The sequence below is a fragment of the Phaethon aethereus genome, assembly GCF_964289735.1.
Source record: "Phaethon aethereus genome assembly, chromosome: 6".
NCBI classification, from domain to species: Eukaryota; Metazoa; Chordata; class Aves; order Phaethontiformes; family Phaethontidae; genus Phaethon; species Phaethon aethereus.
In genome coordinates this window covers 13,784,392-13,803,348 of record NC_138580.1, presented here as the reverse complement: position 1 = coordinate 13,803,348, position 18,957 = coordinate 13,784,392, and the positions used below count along the sequence as shown (strand labels likewise).

Sequence of the window (18,957 nt, the reverse complement as noted above, 5' to 3'; positions counted from 1 at the left end):
TATCTTGGCCATTTTTGAGTCATTATGAATTTCATCCCTCTCCTCATTAATTACTCATTACCCCTCGCTCTGGAGGGCTGCTTTGTCCACGATGTGTTTGCGAGCATCTTCCCCGGCACCCTGTAATCCCGCCGGCCCCGCGTTAGCTCGGTCTGGTTTACGCTGCCTCCGCTTTCCCCTCCGCTGCCCGCTCGGCTGCTCCCCGTCTCCTGCGCTCCCAAGCCAGCTCTTGCCTTTTCATTGCGCCGGGGCGGCCGTTTCCTGCTGAGCCCCCCACAGCCCCCCCCGGTCCCTCAGTGGGTCAAAGCCCCACGAGCATCGTCCCCGTGCCGGGCAGCAAGGAGGGTCGCTGGTTCCTGGCGAATGGGTTGGCACTGGAGTTTGGATATAAACAGCCCTTTTTTGGAAAGCAGGGGTTTTGCTCGGCCCGTTTCAGTATCTGCCAAGTTACAACAAAGCAGCGAGGAGAGCGGAGTAACGTTGCCTCAGGGCCTTGGGTTTACCGGGCCAATATTTCTCGAGCCTTCGGCTGCCGTCAGATCCCCAGGGAGAACCTGAAACGTTTCAGCAGCTCCTGTGCTGCAGCAGGCCGGGGGGCACAGCGGCCGCAGCGGTGCGATCGTCCCCCCAGCCGCGCGCGAGCGCTTCCCTGGCTCACGCTTGGCTGGCGCTGCTGGCTGAAGCAACCGCCTCCAGTCCCGAGCACATATACACACACACACATATATATATATATAAAAAAAAGCCCGTCAGCGCCAAGAACGGATCCACGACTGGGGGTCACAACGAGTGATGGCCTTTCTCTGGACCTACACAGACAGGCAACCAGCCAGTGTCTGCTGGCAAGAGACCCCCTCCAGCCCAGCCTGATGCTCGGGCTGACTTCCATGCCCATGTTGCCCCAGCAGCTTCCCAAAAGCCTTGCAGGATTTTTTTCCCATCACAGCAGGGAATGGAGATTTATGGTCCGTCCTCTCCTCCCCGAGGTCAGTATTACACGCATTTCTGCGCTAAGCCTCCTCCCAGCCCCCTCCCCTCGGGGCTGGGGTGCGCTCGCCGGGCAGGGCCCTTTCCGTACTTCATGGATGTGTATGAAAAAGCAAAGAAGGAAAAATGTGTTGGGTTAGTAAAGAGAAGAGAGGGGTGTGCGATATTTGCTCGAGGAGGGTAAATGAGGGTTGCACAAGCAAGCAATTGGGTTGCATAATCAGAAGCAGTGGAATTATTTAACTTAACAAGTTACCACTGACCAGCTGAGCTGCACTTTCTCAGGGGTTTTAAGCCAAAACATCTTATTCTTTAACTGGACCATATTAAGATAAGGCACCTGGGTCCAGGAGTGCAACTCTGCTGACATGCACTGAGCCGCTCCTTGGTGCATCCCTCGGTGGGAGGGAAGGGGTCCCAAAATAATTTGAGGAGGATTGCAAAGTGTTGGGCTGTGAAGAAAGCAACAGCAGTTCAGACCCTCCAGGACAGAGAAATGAATTGAGAATGAGCCGCAAGTGCTTAGAGCAAGCCTTCACACTTGCCAGGAATCTGCTAACTACCTTTAATTGCTGGCAGCAACTCCGGTCCTCCACCGTGGGGGAGAGCCTAGGAAAACCCTAAGCCAGCAATTACAGCCATTCCTCATTCTCCATCTGTGAAGCAATCATGTGGCTTAGGACAACAGGGGACTTCGTGACAAAGGAGCTACAAGGGACAGATACTTCAAGATGGTTCAATAAACAAACACCCCCTTGTCAACGCGCTGTAGTCTCAGCCCTAAAGGACACACCGAAATCCAGCACAGAAGGAGCCGGGAGACCGAACGAGAGGATTATTTTCTTCTGCTCCTGTATTTCATTTGGAATACCCGCTCTGGGATGCTCCTGTCGAGCTTTTCACTGGCTGCAGTTGCATCCTGCACAACTGTTGCCTTCTGCCACGCTGCTCCTGCAGCGAAGCGGGTGGCCCGTGCTGGTGCACCCGGAGGTGCGAGTCTTGCCACCAAGGCCCGTATTTGCATATTTTCCAAGGGGATCAGCAGAGGGACAGACCCGGGCAGGGAGTGGGCACAAGCCATTGCTGGGAGAAGACAACTCCTCCGTGAGGAGCTCTGTGCATCTGGCGAGGGTTGGTGGTGAGCCAGCAGCTGCGGCTCCACCTTGGCCTTCTTTCTTACAACCTGAGCAACGGCAGGTTTGGTAAAAGCCAGCCGCAGGGTACGGAGAGGTGCTCTCTGGAGACAGAGCAGGCGAATGTCCAGCCTCTTTCAGTCCAACCCTTGCTGCCTGATGCTCCGGAGGGAAAGGAGACCTCCAGCCACGCAGACAGCCCTCTGCAGGAGTCTTGGACAAACTGCCAGAATGACCTACGTCTGCATCTGCGGGATGTCCCTCTCCTCGGCCCCCACAAAGGGTTTTGCAAGGACTGACCATCTTAAGCACGTGTTAGCGAAACCCAGCTCCCCAGCTTGGGTTGTCCAATACCACATCTGCAATGCCTCAGACTTCAGAGCTTTTCCAAATCCCTCGGGGCTGTAAGGCTAATTTAGGCCAGCATCTGGAGTTTTACAAGGCACAGACGAGATAGGGAGGGGAGAATGAATAGAGCACTTTCTCATAACCACAGGTACCCGGCACTGCTCGAGACAAAACACGTGGGAAGCGCCCCGGGAAGAAGCCAGGGTCACCGGGCGAGGGTGGACCTTCCCTCGCGCTGCTCTGACATGCAGCGGAGTCAGAAAAGACCCGGCCACCACAGGCATGGGATGGTCCAACTGCAGCAGAGCACGGTCACTGCTCCTCGCTCCCGCCGGGCCCGGGCACCTCGACGCAGAAGGGTGCTAGGCTGGCGCGGGCAGGGCCAGGCGGCAGCCAGGAGTGCCAGGGCGAAGGAGGCACCAGTCAGGCTGCTGGTGCTGCGAAGGGTCTGCAGCGAAACGCAACTACCACTCGTCTGAGACTTCCCCCCAAGTTTGCCAAACTTCTTGTAGCTCAGTGATGACCTGGAGAGTAAAAGGGGCAGATAAAATAATCCTCTCGCAGGAGAGGGGAGAGGATAGTTTAACTAGCAGTGCCTTATCCGGCATGGCCAGAAGCACCGCAACACTCTCCCTGTCTGGGAATATTCACACCAAATGCTTCCCATAGGAAATCTGAACCTCCCGTGCTCTCCTGACTCCCTTGCACCCGTCACAAGGTATTTGAGGTCCTTTTACCTTGATGCTAAAGAATAGCACCAAGGTAGAAGTCATACCTTAGGGGACCCATTTCCCTAGGGCAGAGCACAGCTTCACTGCAGGGTTTTAAACTGCGATGAGCTATTATTCCCCCAGGGTAACACACAAGTGCTTGAGTGCTCAGGCTCCCCGGACACTTCAAATTCAAGTTGTCTTTTGGTACCAGGAACAGAGACCTGTGGAGTTCCCAGCACCCCTTCACCTCCCCAAAGACTTCATCACGCAAATTTCTACTGCCACGTACTTGAAAACCTCTGCAATTCCCTTAACAGGCCTTGTAACACAGGCACCTTTTGGAGCCCTTGCTCCTCACGTTACGTGACTTTGCACGAGACCATCAGCTTTCGAACAGCATACGGCTCTCCAGTCTGTAACGTCACAAGAATCCCCTAAAATCTTGACTTCCCAAAAACTTTTAAAAGCCGATGGCAAAAGACCAGCACCCCAAAAGATCAGCTGCCCGCTGGCCCCACTGCCACTCAGGCTGGTGCCTGGAGGAAACAGCCCGAGCACCACGCACCCTCTAATTAATACATGAAAACACAGCAGCCAGGGCAGGAATAAGAGCAAATCCTTTACAAGCAAAGGCTGCTGGAGCGAGGAGCTGTGTTGCATAATGAATCTACTTTAATATTTTTCCCCCGCCAAAAAAGCCAATGTCCATTTATTCTAGGGCAAACTCAAAAGGTTTTATTTTAATTTTTTTTTAGCAAATTCTATCACATAAATGTTAACAAAAAACATCTGTACAATTGCCATGATACACTCAAAAGTGAAACAAATGAGATATAAATACAGATATGGATGTAACATGACAAAAGCGGAAAAAAACAGAAAAAAATACATGCGCATGAACACGGTGCCAACAAAGTAATTTCTCATGGCTGACGTTTTTCAGAGCGGTTTTTACTTCCCACTTAAAACATTGTTAGCAACGTCCTGCTGTATTCTACGAAGGTCTATTTTTTTGTCCCTTAATATGTAGTATTATGCTTGATAAATAAAGGGGTGGGGAGAAAAGGTTTTGATGACAAAGATGCGAGTTACATTACTTATACAGGTTATTGGTAAGCTAGTAATAAGCAATAAAAAAAGACAGTCTCGTATTGTATTGTAATCCAGGCAAGCACACATAGTGTACCTTAAGAAAGCCACATGCCTCGATATTTCTGCACTACATGAGAACTACAGTACGTAGACCTGTGGGGCGGATGGATCCGGTATTTGCCCATGCCCACGGAGCACTGGTGCAGCCAATGGCAGAAAAAAACATCCACATCTGAGATTTCGGCAACCTTGCAGCCAGGAGCCGCTGTCTGCTGAGAGTTTTCTCCCATTCAGACTTTTAAAGCATGGTGGGCAAATAAAATACATTTTTTTCTTTTTTTTTCTTTTTTCTTTTTTTTTTTTTTTTTTAAAGGTACAAAAAATTGAAGCCCTGCATAATGGGCAGCAAGGAAAAAAAAAGGCAGCTGCAGTAGATGGCTACTGCCAGGAGAACGTGAACACAAGCTTCACCGGTGCGGTGAGGCACTGCCAGCATGCAGATCTTTCTCTGCAAGCGTGCGTGGACACTGTGATTTGTAGCCAGAGAGACCTTTATGCTTGCTGAAGAAAAAACAAAATGATTGTACAGCTTATTGAAGTCAGAACACTGGAGATCAGAGAGGTGACATTCAGAGCTAGCCCTTTGAGTACTTCAAAGGAAACAAAAAAAAAAATCAGGTCATGTTCAACATACTAAACAACCTTACTATGTACATTATACGCAATGTTTTATAAATACCTAAGCAGAATGCTCTCTACTGTATACAGGTATAACATACTTCTAGAGTACTCAAAGGATGAACAGTCCTCGACTGACTCACATAAGGAAATTTAGTAGCACGTTAACGAGCATCTGTTGACAAACAGAACAGAATCCGATTCAGAAAGTAAGGCCTGGTTCTACCGTTTGCAGCCCCAAGTGTGCTAATAGCATTGGAATAAAACAGGCTTGTCACCGGAGCCGCAGCAGGCTGCGCGTGTCTCTTCGAGGACGAGCCGTTACCTCCTACCGTAGTGTCAGCGCACGCGCCAGGGTCAGTTCAGGGACGTTACAGTGCGTTCACTCTCAGTGCATACTAACAGGATTTTATAAAATATATAAAATCATTTGAGAAGGAATTCAATTCCTGGAGATTTGCTACAGTGTGCCATTCAATAAAAAAAAAAAAAAAACAAACAAAACCCAAAAACAAACAAACCCAACAAAATGCAAACGGCGATGGACCAAGTTCCATCAGAGCTGGGAGGGACTAATCACCATCTGGTCAGCTATGCTGACCTTCTGAACCCCAGAACTGGAACAGAAGATGCTGAACTGAGATGGGGAGAAAGAGAGGCATAAATACTAAGCAGTTAGAGTACAAATTTAAAAAAACCCAAACAAACAAAAAACACACAAAACCAAAAAAAACCCAACCAAACCCACTACTAAAAATTCAAACAAGACAGCTAACTGCTGCCAACAAGTCCACTGAATATTTCCTCAAAAGGGAAAATAAATTTGTGTTAAACTAAAATAATTTGAATCATTCAAAAAATTAAAAAAAGAATATTCTAACAAGCATACCGAAAGATGTTGAAAAGAAATGGTCCATGGAAAGGGAGACGCCAACCATGGAGCAGCCAATCCTCCCATCTAGCGAGGATGGCTTTTCTGAGCCTGCGGAAAGACCCTAGGGGAATCCCACCGACCAGGATCGCATGGTTTCTCCTGCCGTGGCATTACTCGTTGGGAAAAATGAAGGAACTGGCCCTGCAGCCAGTAAAAGCCTGGACATATCTTGACAGAACTCAGGAGCAGGTCACCTCCTCTGCTCTCACATCAGGAGGGAAAGGGACCGACAAGCTTTGCAGTCCAGTCCTGCACAGACCCCACCAGCCCCAATCCCTCCTGACCTGGGTACTGGGAGGGGAGCTGGCACCAAGCGTCACCTCCTAGCATAGCTCCTTGGGCCAGGGCTGAGACACACAGGGATGAACTGATGGAAAGGGAGGACGGGGGGCTTTACCTTCCCTGCTGTGCCCCCCCGCTGCGGTACTGGAAATTCGTGTTCTCAGTACACTACCAAGGTGTCCCTTCAGCTCCCCGAAGGAGAAATGGAGGGGGCTGGAGAGAGACTGAGGCACTGAGAGCAGCCAGGGAGCACACATCCATCACCACAGCTGCAGCTGTAAACTGCAGGTCCACCATCACTTGCACTGGGGGCAAAACCCCAGTTATGATCCCTTGCAGGTTTGGGGTGGGCATGCCCATCAGCCAGGAGCCAGCCCAGGGCCAAACACAGCACCAGCATCTTCCTGCTTCCCCTGGTCACAGGCAGAGGCGGGGGGAGCTCACCCTCTGCAAACAGAAGGGTCTACCTTCGGGGAAGGGTAGTGCTGTGGGATATTTGACTGCTGCTGGTTTGGCTCTGATTTGGTCTGTATCATCAGATTTGTCCCGCTGCACCCTAACCCAAAGCATGCTGACAGCAGCGCCCAGCGAGGGCCCTCCAAAATGCAGAGCACCCAGTGGGGCTGTGCACAGGGCTGGCCAGGAAGGAGGTTTCTACAGGCAGCTAACAGCACTGCAGGCTCTTCAGGCATAGGAGGGGAGCTGCGGCAGGCAACCAGCACTGTCCAGCTGGGTCAGCAGGTGCTTCCACTGCATCTTTTTGTTCAGTTCCAGATGCCCTTTCTATCCTCTGGGATGAACATTTTGCCCGAAGCACAAAGGAGTTGTGGGGACAAAGCCATGCACCACTCAACACCAGTGGGTCAGGTCACAGCAGCAGATCAGCCCTTTGATGCTACAGACTTCAAGAAAAATGCAGCTAGCCTCACTGCCAGCTCCCACTGCCCACCCATGGACATACTGAGAGCCTAATCTGACACCCACCCACCTAACTCCAGTGTCCCATCACAGGCATTGCTCCCAGAATTGGGCCTCAGGTTCCCTTTGGGGAGTAACAAGTAACCTGGAGAGTCTTCTGAGCATGTGAAAGAGCCAAATCGGTTGGGAGGGGAGAAATATTTACACAGTCAATGAAAGGAGCAAAAGCCCAGCTGTTTTGCACAGCTGGCTGGAGAGCAGTTACAGAGAAATCAGCCCATCAGAGGTCTGTCGGAAGAACTATGTACAAAACCTCAGATGTTTAAAATGAACCTACTTTTTCATTACTCACTTGATATCTTTCAGTATTAAAGCATCCGAAGCTGGAATCACAGCCACATCTGCAAAGATCTCCCCACGGAGAGCCCTGCACATTAGGCAAGCTGCAACAGGGAGTACAAAACAGGACCACCAGACTTGTACGAAGCAGAGAACCTAGCCAGAACGGCTGCAGCCGCGGGGAGAGAGCGGGTAACTAGCACACAGAAACCAAAACTGGGTATGAACTAAACCAACAAGATTTGTTTGGCCTTTACATGTGTCCAGGTTCTTGGACTCAGTTTTGAACGCTAACCTAAACATATTTCTGAGATTTCAGCAGGCTATACAAATATGTTTAAGTATGGCTTTCTGTTGTTCACTTTTAATGAAGACTGCAACACAGACCTTGCTTCCTTTACATTCAATACCAGTAAGATTCTACATAAAAGCTTTTAAGGGACTAAAATACTGATTGCAATAAATATCTGCATGGCCTCCTTGAGCTGATGGAGCGCGCCAGTGAAGAGTAGCAGAAAGGTCTCTGAGAGGCACCGTTGATTGCTTCTAAGTCTACACATTATGTCCACATATCTCCATTAACTGTGCGTTGAAACATCTGAAGAGGAACTGCTGTTGCTGTTGGTGGTCTGGGCTCTCTTTATGTACAAGTTTAGTAGCTTCATCTAAAAGAAACAAACAAATGTCAGGGGAAGATGTGGACAAAAGTCAACTGCAAATCTTAAAACCTGCATTCTGCAGTGAACTCAGTTTTGAGTGAGCTGACACCAGGCTCTCTGGAGGAAAAGCAGAAGCAAATCTGAGCATATTTCAGAACAGAGGCAGGAAGGCATGCCTAGTCTCACTGAAGTTACAGACAGATTTAATAGGATTTAGAAAAACCTTTTGCATTTCACTTCAGCAGCCACGAGTTCATAGATGTTCACAGTTCATTCAATCCTGGAGCCTGCTCTTGGCAAGCAGGATTCCCACAGAGGTCAGTGAGGCTGCCGGCACACCAGCGGTCTAAGAGCCACAGTCTCTCCTAGGAAACACCCTGTACTCTCCATGCTTTATAAAATACTCGTTTTCAATGGCATTTAAATATCTTCACTAACTTGGTACATCTAGTGAAACTGCAGCTGTTATGACTATATACTTCCTTTGCATACGTTTGTTTTCTTTTTCCGCCTCACCACCTTAGCTCCAGATCCTGCAATGACTCACGCACACGTTTAACTTTAAACATGCAGGCAGCCTGCGTAAACCCAGAAGAATTACTCACATGTTTATAGTTAGTTATGTGGTGGAGTAAGTCTCTAGCACCTAGGATGCTGGGATAATAAAGTCTCTACAACATTTATAGGGGGATTTCCTAACTGCCCAAATATAATGAGGTAAACCTCAGCACCCATAGCTGTCTCTTTCCAGAGCAATTTGGAGGTACAAGTAATTTGTTCAAGGTCAAGGCAACTCAATTCAGAAATAAAATCCAAGTGTCCTCAGTCTCAGGTTGTTTTGGCCTACACCACACTTCCTACCCATGAAAGAAATTACTGCTTCAAAATAAAAGAACAAAGCTGTTAACACACAAACATCTAGTTCAGGAAGAAAAAAGCAGAATTCATCTTAAAGTTGCAGAGAAATCTCAGGTATGATGACTTCAAACAGGCAAAGAAATTTTGCAACAGCTTCCTGAGCCACTCTGAAAAGCAATTAGCCATCTCCTGCTTCAAAACAAAATGTCAGCTCTTGTCTGAAGGACACAGCTGAATTAAGGACTTGATTTCCCTTGCAGCATCAGGTCAGAATTTGAGTTTTGCTGCCAACCTAACTCCAGGGCACAAAATCCTTTCAGCTTGCTGATGTCCCAGGAGGAAAGGGACACATCCGCAATACTATTAAGAGTGAAGCTTTACCTGCGTTTCTGCCAGCCCAAAATCACAAACTGCTGCTGAGGGGACCTACTCTCCCACCCATCCCAGCTATGCATTCCTACCACCCTTTGTGCTAGATTACCTGTGCAGCTGCAAAGCGGACTGAAAGCTAATTTGTATTGCAGATCTGATTTTCAGCCAGAGCTGCCAACTGATCCAACTCACTGCACAGTCACCCCTGGATGCAGTGCCAAAGGGGCAAAGGTAAACAAGGCTGTAGTGTGGGAAGGACCCGCTTGGTGGCAGTTTGCAGTTACACAGGATCAAATGCATTCTGAAACCAATCCCTGACCCCCATTAAAACTTGCTTAGTGGGATTTCAAACGGTCACACTGCTGAGCAAGTGCTATGCTGCTCTAGCGGTGTTTGGCAGAGGGAGATAGGATGTAACGGTGTAAATGTAACTTGACCCAGAGCTATCGTGAAGCCACTGGTCGTGCTGCTAGTAGTGCAAGCCACTTATCAAAACACCAGAGACGCATTACTCTTGTACCTTGCTTCCCGTGAGTTGTGCAAGATGAGGTTTCAGTTCTTCTCCAATTACCGAATAAATTGCCACTAGGCAAAATACGCTAGCTTTACGGACGCTGCTCTCCGTATTATCATAACCCTAGGAACCAAGAAAAAAAGGTGAGGAGTCAAACAGCACTGACCAACATCCTTCCAGAGCAATATACTAAAGAGCTGATAAACGTTTTGCAAATGTAGCTGACCTAACAGATCAATACAAAGACCCTGCTTAACATAACAGTTTGCAACCTGAATACTCAAAGAGCAAGAGAATGCAATCACCCGGTACATCCTATTTTTTCCTTATTAGTTATTACTATCATGTTATAAGTTATTAATATATTGTTGTTTATAACATTAAGCAGCAACATGCAGTTTCTCAACATGATCTTAGGACTTTATCAAATACACAGATTCCTTGGTCCAGTTCAGATGACCATATGCTATCCTGGATGGTCAAGGACTTCTTGGAGGGGAGCCGTCATGCTCCCAGCTTGCTTTCAGAAAAGTCTTTCCTGACCCAAATCTAACACAAAGGAAACCAATTCTGCTCCTGGGAGCAAAGTTACAGATGGAGATTAATTTTGCAGCAAAATGGCCTAACGATTATATCACTCAGGACATAAAAACCAGAATCCTGTTTTGTGAACAAATATTCTATCCGAATACCTATTTGACAAAGTAACTCTATCCAGGCACTAGAAACCGCAAAAACCAGGGTCATTGTGGGCGTTTTCCAACTCTTTAAAAGCACTGGGCTTAAAAGGTGTATGTAACAGCACTACGCACGAGCGCTAGCTCATTAGATGAACTATCTCTGTAACCTGGAGCTTTCTGATTACTTATCAGGTAGGAAATACTGCAGAAAAGAACATGCTGAAAGACCCCTGTAGGCGTGCCGATCTCTGGCAGCTTCAGGAGAGCTCAAGCTAGCCACCAGGTCACTCGGCAGCTTGTGACATCAGTCCTGTACTCAGGCAGTGATTCATCACTAAGCAGCCATCCCAGGAGAAACACAGACATCACTTCAGCCTGTGGGATGCCGGCTCCTCTGGACGCAGGGTGACCTCTGCCGGGAAAGCTGGGAGGAGGGATGCAGCACACCTGGGGCTGTTCCAGCTGCAGGGCCAAAATACTTAAATGACAGTTTGCAATCCCAGAGAGCACCCAACTAGAATAGCAGGAGACCTAGGTAAGCTCAGAGGAACATTGAGCTATTGAGGACCGAAGTGGAAAATAGGCTGAGCCCAGGCCCATAGCAGAGGAACATCCATGGAGACACAACTCACTGCTGGGACGCAGGGCACCAGCTGTGGGTCCCAAGCAAAGGCTCCTGAACTCATCAGATGCCTCTGCTTGACCTCAAGTTTCCCTATGGGCCTGGCATTTTGCTTTTGTGTGCATCCCAAATTGCTCCCAGGGAGGCAGGCAGATCTGTGCGGTGTTGAGGCCTGAGGGGCTGCGTCCCAGTGGGCGCTGGGCTGGTAGAGCCTGCCCCATATGCACCACCAGGACCATCATCCCACCTCTCCATCTGCCAACTTGCTTGCAAGGCAGTGGCTGGTGCTTCTCCCAGCATTCAATAACACAGCCCAACAGTTAGAGCATTGGCTCAGGAGATGATACGGGCTCAAAGCTCTCTGCAGCCTGAGGGCATTGAGGTACAGCACATGGGGGAGTGACTTGTGGCCCAGCTCTATCCCCCCGGCTCCAAGGGAGCCAGGGCTCTGCCTCAGGACGAGGGCAAGCACCATGACTCTCCCCAGCCAAGCCCTGTTCTTGCATGGACATCCCCATCTGTTCATGGGGGTCACAGGGATCCCACTTGGGGCTGTTTAGCTGCACACTTGTGCTCACGCTGCTGCTGTCCGACACTCCTCACCTCCTCATCACTGCCAGTACCCTCACCATACTAAGCAAGCACAGGGGTGGTTCCCTCTGCACACAGTCCTTCAGCCAGAAGGTTCCCAAAATACCTCCCAGACAAGAAGAGCAGATTCCTTCGATCACTGTGAGTTTCTAAGGTGAGGAACTATCACTGGCAGCTCCAAGATGAAAAATGGCAAACTAGGCTCCGAAACAAGACCAGTTTTAAGAAATGGAAGCAGTTTAATAAAACAAATGCAACTACGTTTTTAAAGGCATGCTGCTCCCAAACTTCTCCGTTGCATTGAAGCTATATTGTTCAGCTTGTTGTCTCCAACAATTATGGCTAAAAACTTTTTACAACAGAAGTTTAGATCAACACAAAATTGCCTGATTCCCAGAAGTTGAGATTTAAGAAAAGAATTGCAAGAACTGACACTACAAAGTTGGGACAGATGCTGGGATGCAAAAGGGGAATTTCTGACTTCGCTCTTGTCCTTCCAACTTCTGATGGTCACAAGGAGGAGGCTTCTTTATTCCAGTTCTCCACTGAAGTCTTACCCACGCAAACATGTCTCCCCTTTCACATTGACCGATTTGCTCCTGTCGCAGTCCCTCCCTGCTAAAATACACATGTTCTCTCTCCTCCCTCACTGCTACCTCCCATTATTTCCTTCTTGCTTGCAATCTCATCCCAGCCACTGCTTGTGCAGGGAAAGAGAAGACAACACCACTACAGCCAGTGCTGAAAGCTAAATTCACAATCTAAGACCAAGCCTTAGCACTGGCAAAAATACAGCTCCCCACCCAGCCTGAGAGGGTTTTGAAAGAGGCTGAATGAAGTCAGTGAGTAGCTCGGTCCTGATTTCAGAGAGGAAAGGAGGGACTAGCCTGCCCACTGGGATTCAAATTCAAGTGCAAAGTACAAAGCCCAGAAAAGCTCAGTAGAATTAAAGGAGACTACAAGATGTATTGCGTGGGATACACTGAGACAGCATAAGATATGGTTAACTCCTATTCTCAAATTTATTACATGACTGCTACCAGCTTACTTAAGAGTCAGGCCACAGCATCTAATTATGGAACATACACACAGGAATCTGAGTTCTCTCAAGTATAAACACTTAGAAGGATTAAAACTTTAATTTACCAAAATCTGGCCCCAGAGGGTCCATCATTCTCTTAGGTCACAGACCTCACAAATTACTCAATGGTGGTTTGTGCTCAGGCATTTGCATTTGTGAGATGGGATTCTGTACCTGTAACAACCCAGGAATGATATCTGGAAGGAGCTGATGCAACGATTCCTTGGAAATCCTTTCAATGACTTTTGTCTGCATTTTGATGGCAGCTAAATTAATTGGATAATCTGCAGTCTGAATGATGGGGCAAAGCACCTTGATGCATTGCTCAGGGTGGATGGAACTCGCCAGGGTGGAAGCAGCTTCTTCAGCAGCTCTGACAACCTGGAATGAAAGCAGAGCAAAACCTTACATTAACGAGGTCACGTCACAGCCAAAAATCACTGTTGTGTGCTAGGAACAACTGCCAAGAAATGCTTGGGGATGTTCATTAACAGATCTGCATGAGGTTCTATCAAGAGGCAATTGACTCCGAGAATTCAAATCCTTCACCTCCAGTGACATCTTTGTTCCAGCCAGCAGTAAGAAGTCCATCCTGCCTCATGTAACTGTGTCAACGTTGTGGCTAGTTTGAAAGAGTCATCTGTTATGGAAGATAGATAAGCACCCTCAACCTAGGAGAAGTGAGAGGACATCTCCTCTTCAGCCACTGTCAAGGAATCTAAACCCACCAGTTTAGGCTTAATACACAATTATCTCATTAAACATTACAATAAGTGACACCACTGCACCTTTTACTATGCGTCTTACATGCTGAGTGCTTGGGTTACCAAGCTGAGACACCCGTGCCTACACAGATGTGTCCTGCCATTTCCCAGCTAAACTATGCTGTAATCAAACCCAGGCTACAGACACAAACAGGCTTTAGGGTGTCCCTGACCAGGCAGCTGTGCTCTCAGCACATCTAACCCATTAGGGCAGCATCGGGATCACTATAAAACATGGGAGGAAGAACAAGTGGAAACAGTGGTAGCACCCACCTTTTGCAACTAGCCCACACTGTGAAGCAGTCATACAAGACAAGGGAAATCCTAAATTCAATCCCATTGTTGGCCTGAGGGAAGGTAGATCCACAATGTCCACACTCTTCCCCAGTGGATAGGACAGCTAGCTGAAAGAGGAACGACCTGATTCTGGTCTCTCCTCCCATATGAGTTTACTCATCTTACATTCTGCAGTAATTGGATAAAAAAAAAAACCAGGATGGGAAGGCAGGTTTTCTTTTTTCAAGTGTCTGTGCCAATTGCCAGGCAACAAAATGAAGCTTCCCCTTGTTTGCACTCTTCCTGGCCACAAATCACACACTCTTTGCTCCTCATGTTCTTGTTTCAGTACAAAAGATGAAGGATGCTTTTGCTCATTTTCTCACTCCCTTCTTCTCCTACTTTTAAGGGAAGGTAAATCCTGAGTGGACAGAGATGCCCCAGTGGGCAGACTTAAATCCAACACCTCAAATCTAAGAAGAAAGAAGCATTCACAAACCCTCATGCTTAGCATCTCCCAGCTAGCCCCAGGCACTCCCTAAGAATGAGCCCAAGAGCACTAACGCACCCTTTGAAGGCACTCCCTCTTTCCCGACTGCGACTGATGCCTAGCACTGGTTCTCTAACTCATCCTAAGCTGAATTACCTGGGGTTGTCTGAAGTCAATACTTTGAAACCAGCACCAGTAAATCTGTCCCAGGCAATCCCCACCCCCCCTCCCCAAATAAATCAAATCACAGGTCTCTCATCACTTAGACTGAAGCCATAGCTGCTGGATTCTCCCCATTCCCCTCTTCCACACACTGTTGTGATATCAAACTCAGGGATTTCTATCTGACTTCAGAAAACCCATGGACAGATGTAGTTCTATCAAAGCCTCAACAGAAGGTAAGTTTTCATAATTTTTAGGTAATTACACTGTGGGTAATTGTGAACAAGGATTATTTGGAAGTTTATGCCAGTCCTCACTACGACAATAATATCTCCCTGCCTGGACTACAAAGCATTTTCTAGAAAGGCCTAATTGATTTTAAGATAGCAGCAGTGAAGAGTGACCAGAAGAGATCATCTCAATCTACAAAGTCTGCTTCACCCACAGTCTTAGCATTACAGACACACCACTATCATTAATCTTCCACTCATGCTGACAGCTACCTCCCTGAAACAGGAATGGCCACAAGATACTTGTATGCTCAGGAAATAACAAAACTCATCCACTTGGCTCTTGGTATTCTCTAAAGTAAACCCAACAGTGAAAGTGATCTCAGATACTTCACATAGTACAAATACCGTATGCACGAAAGGTACAGGCGAGATGGTGCAGCAGAGGCAAGACCTTGATTGCTTCTGTATCAGCTGTAAAGCTGCTCCACCTACTTCAGGCCTTTCTCAGCAATTAATTATAATATTAAAATTTATTCCCAAAGAAATGGCAATCCACAATGTTGTCAGTATTAAAAAAATTTCATCCTGAAAGATCTGTGAATGAGTAACCAAGCAGAACAGAATGCTTGTTTTCCCACTTCCAGCAACTTTGCCCTTTTCTGTCTTTTTCTTTGCTAACTCCTCTTCAACTTCGCACACGGGAAGCATGAAAGTTAATTTTTTTTTTTTTTTTCCATGTAAGCCAGTACTAGCTTAGATGGAAGGACTATGTGATTTTGTTGGGAAAAGAGAGAAACACCTGAATACTTAAGGGAAACCTAATGCCATGCTTTGGTACCACGGCATTGAATTGCTGGAGTGGATGAAGTCAGGAGCTCCCATGAGGTCTCCTTTGAAGGAATTCACTTCTTGGCACTGCAGCTTTTGACGTCGGCTTTCCCAGTGCTGAAACACTGCTACCATCAAACCTTGCACAAACAATGCAGTGGACTCACAAAGAGCCCAGATATCTTTTAATCAATTTAACAATATTCACGAGCAAGTCACTTTAGCTAAAAAAAAAGAGCACCCAAAAAACACCAACTGGAAATGTTTGGACACAGGCCACTTGGGATTTTGCTTTGCAACAATTCCAAATACTGTTAGTGAATGTTTTCAGACACCCTCAGAAAGGAGAGATTGCACATACATCACAACTCACAAAAAAAAAAAATTTTTTTTTTTCATTTTAAACTCTCCTGGTATCCTACTTGATAAGAAAGCAGAAATGTTTTAGTATGCACTTAGGGTGCATACTAAAATGGCTCCGATCTCAAATATACTACCGTAAACTCCAAACAATACTAGAGTAGGTAAAAATTTCAATGAGTACTTCTATGTGCATTTCAGCTCCACATCTTGTCTGCATACAGTTTACCATGCACATTAAGTTGCAGGTATGAGGCAAGTGCATGACAGAAAAACTTTTTAAAAGCGTATTAACCAATTCGAAGCACAAGGGGTTAAAATACAGCTGTAATGTTTCACAAAACAAACGAGGGTTCAACAGTCTTTGTTCTGCAGCTCTTTGGCTAGCTCATCTTGATACCACAGTCTGATCAGTTATTTTCCACAGTTCTTCTCTAAAAGCGCTGCTTTTTTTCTTTAACTCTAAATTGGCAAGACGTTGGAGCCCAACATTTTCCACTGCAAGACCGAACATGGAGTCAAATAGCAACAAAGGTCATACGTATTTGCACACCATAAGGTCAGCAAGAAAAATTGTAAAGGTGCAGCATTTATTTATGCCCCTACAAGTCCTCCTTTCAGCAAAGCTGCCCATTTCTAGCAAGGATCTGGCCGCATTTACACAGCAGTTGGGTATTTCACATCACTTCTCCCTGAAGTGCCTTCCCTCTGAACACAGAGGGACATATTACCCATGTCCAGTAGGCTTCCTGCTGATGTTAGCTTGTAAATGTGACAACACCAGGGAGACTTCCAAGTCTTCCGAGAGCACATCTGGCAGGCAGCGTCTACATCTAAGCCACGCTTCAGCAAACCCCTTAAGCGTATGTTTAACTTTAATAACATGCTGAAGTCTCACTGACGTCAATGGGATTCAAGCATGTGCTTACATGCTTGCCTGAATCAGAGCCTCTGCAGGTAACTAGCCCCCGGCTCCCCTGGAAAGGGCCGGCAGGGGACAGGGTGTAGGAAGGGGTAGGGCAATACCAGCTGAGAGCAAGCCAAAAGGACAAGCTCATCCCTGCCGGCACAGAAAGCTGAATGACACCGTTCTGCAATGCAAGTACCAGGCCTGTCCAGAAGGTCTTTCCTTCTGGCTTTAGCAGAATTATACATTCAGCCACCCAGACCGACCCTGCATCCCACAAGGGGAAGTACGTCTCTGAATACTTACACAGCACTGAGTCCCGCTCACCTGGTAACGCCAGAGAAATCATAAGCATTCCCACATAGAGGGAAGTGCATTATCAAGAGATACAAACTGCCGGGTTGTTTGGCAACAAGAACATGCAATTATAGCAGAGTTTAGCAAAGATATTTTGCCATGAGGTGCAACGCTTTTGTCTTGCAAATTATACATACCATACAATATAAAAAACCCCCTGAAATATCTTTTTTAATCAGGGCTTTAACCTGACCAGCAGAGTGAACAGCCTTAAGAGGAGCAGGAAAAAGGAGCAAACAGCATCAAGCAACAGTTCTTCCTCCCATCTTTGGAGGCAAGATCAACAGATACACACTGGGAAGCAACAGGAATGGCCCCATTAGGCTCATACTAACAGCAGGCACCACAAGTAGTAATGGTTATGAAATGCTTCCTTTAAATTCGAGAAGAGTGCTGTTCAGTATATGCTCAGACTGTGGAGCTCATTGTCACAAGAGGATTAAAAAAAATAGACAAGCTTACTGAAGAAAAAACAAAGGTCAAAACATGCAGAGAGGCAGGCAGAACCATTAGCAGGGGAAGGCTGTAAGCTTCAGACAGCTGGAAGGAGGGAAGATACTGACAGGGAAGCATCATTGTACATTTGCTTCTTGCTAGTCAGTCAGGTAGGGTATCAAGTGAAACAAACTTTTTGTCTGACCCAACATGATTATTCTCAGCGATCTGAGAAATATGAAAGAACATGAGCAGAGTCGTCAAATGAGCATGGCAGTTAGAAGCAGCAAGTTCAAAAGGGTGGCTATGAAGCAAGATGTGCAAGGCTGGAGAGAACCTGCAGGGTTTTAAAAACACAGACACTAAGCTGTGTGTAAGGTATGTCACAAACATGATTTTACCTCCCAGTAAAATCTTAGAGCAAACCATGGCTTGAACTGGATAGTTCGACATCATTCAACACAGGGCAGGTAGCCCAGGAATGCAGATCTAAAAGATAGAACTTTGTCTTAAAGAAGCAGGTTTTTCTCCTTTCCAAATGCTTACCTTACACTCTACACACTAGAGACTAGATTCAGCCTGACTTCTGCTGGCGTAACATAAGCTGCATTTACTGGTGGGTTCCTTGAAAGACATCTGCGGTGCATTAAGACCTTTCCAGTGAGTCTCCCAAAAGAGAGAAATGGTTATACTTCCACCCAGTTTGCTTTAGGGAAGGAACCATACTCACATACACAAAGCCAGAGAGGTGTACCACACAGGCAGGCTGTTCACCTCTAACAATGTCTTCCTTAATGCTATAAAGGAGTAAGCTTCAAAGTAACAGGTCAGATGGTCCCAGGAATATGCACGTGAAATGCTTTCTGATTTCAATGGGAGGGGGTATGTTGATGTGCAGTATTAGGGACAGTGTGATCAAGACAGCCACCTGTCACAGATCCCTTTCTTTTAATAGAGAAGCACATTGGCATCATCAGTGTTCTATAAAATTTGCTGGACAAACTTTGGATGACAATTCCCACTGGTTTACCTGGTTCACAATGCACAGCAGCCATGGGATCCTGGTCACTTAAGACAGCCAGAATCAAGACTCCATCTCTTCTGCATAATTTCTTCTGCTCAGCTATTAATCTTGGTGTATTATAGACATTGCTTGCTGCCTGATGGCTGCAGCAAGCAGCTTGTCTGAAGTAATTTGCTCTTGGGCGATATGCAGCAGCTTTCTAAAGGGTTTTTGATGGTTTCGTTTCCGCTCTGAAGTGACACAAATCACCAGCAAATAAGGAAAGCAAAATGTCCTGACTTGCCTAAGGCAGAACATACCAGGTTCATAGGCTACACAGG

At 46.9% G+C, this 18,957-nt stretch overlaps 1 protein-coding gene across 8 annotated transcripts in view; it reads right to left on the bottom strand.

Moving 5' to 3' along the window:
- Positions 1 to 8,002: 8,002 nt before the first annotated feature.
- CLASP1 (cytoplasmic linker associated protein 1) overlaps positions 8,003 to 18,957 on the bottom strand; it is a gene marked incomplete at its 3' end in the record, with an annotated part of 171,384 nt that continues 160,429 nt past the window's right edge. For all 8 annotated transcript variants that reach the window (XM_082001361.1, XM_082001367.1, XM_082001363.1 and 5 more), the window contains 3 exons: positions 12,976 to 13,182; positions 9,834 to 9,950; positions 8,003 to 8,089 (listed from right to left, as the gene is read on the bottom strand). In XM_082001361.1, coding sequence (XP_081857487.1) covers positions 8,003 to 8,089; positions 9,834 to 9,950; positions 12,976 to 13,182 — 411 coding nt within the window. The remainder of the gene's footprint in view (positions 8,090 to 9,833; positions 9,951 to 12,975; positions 13,183 to 18,957) is intronic.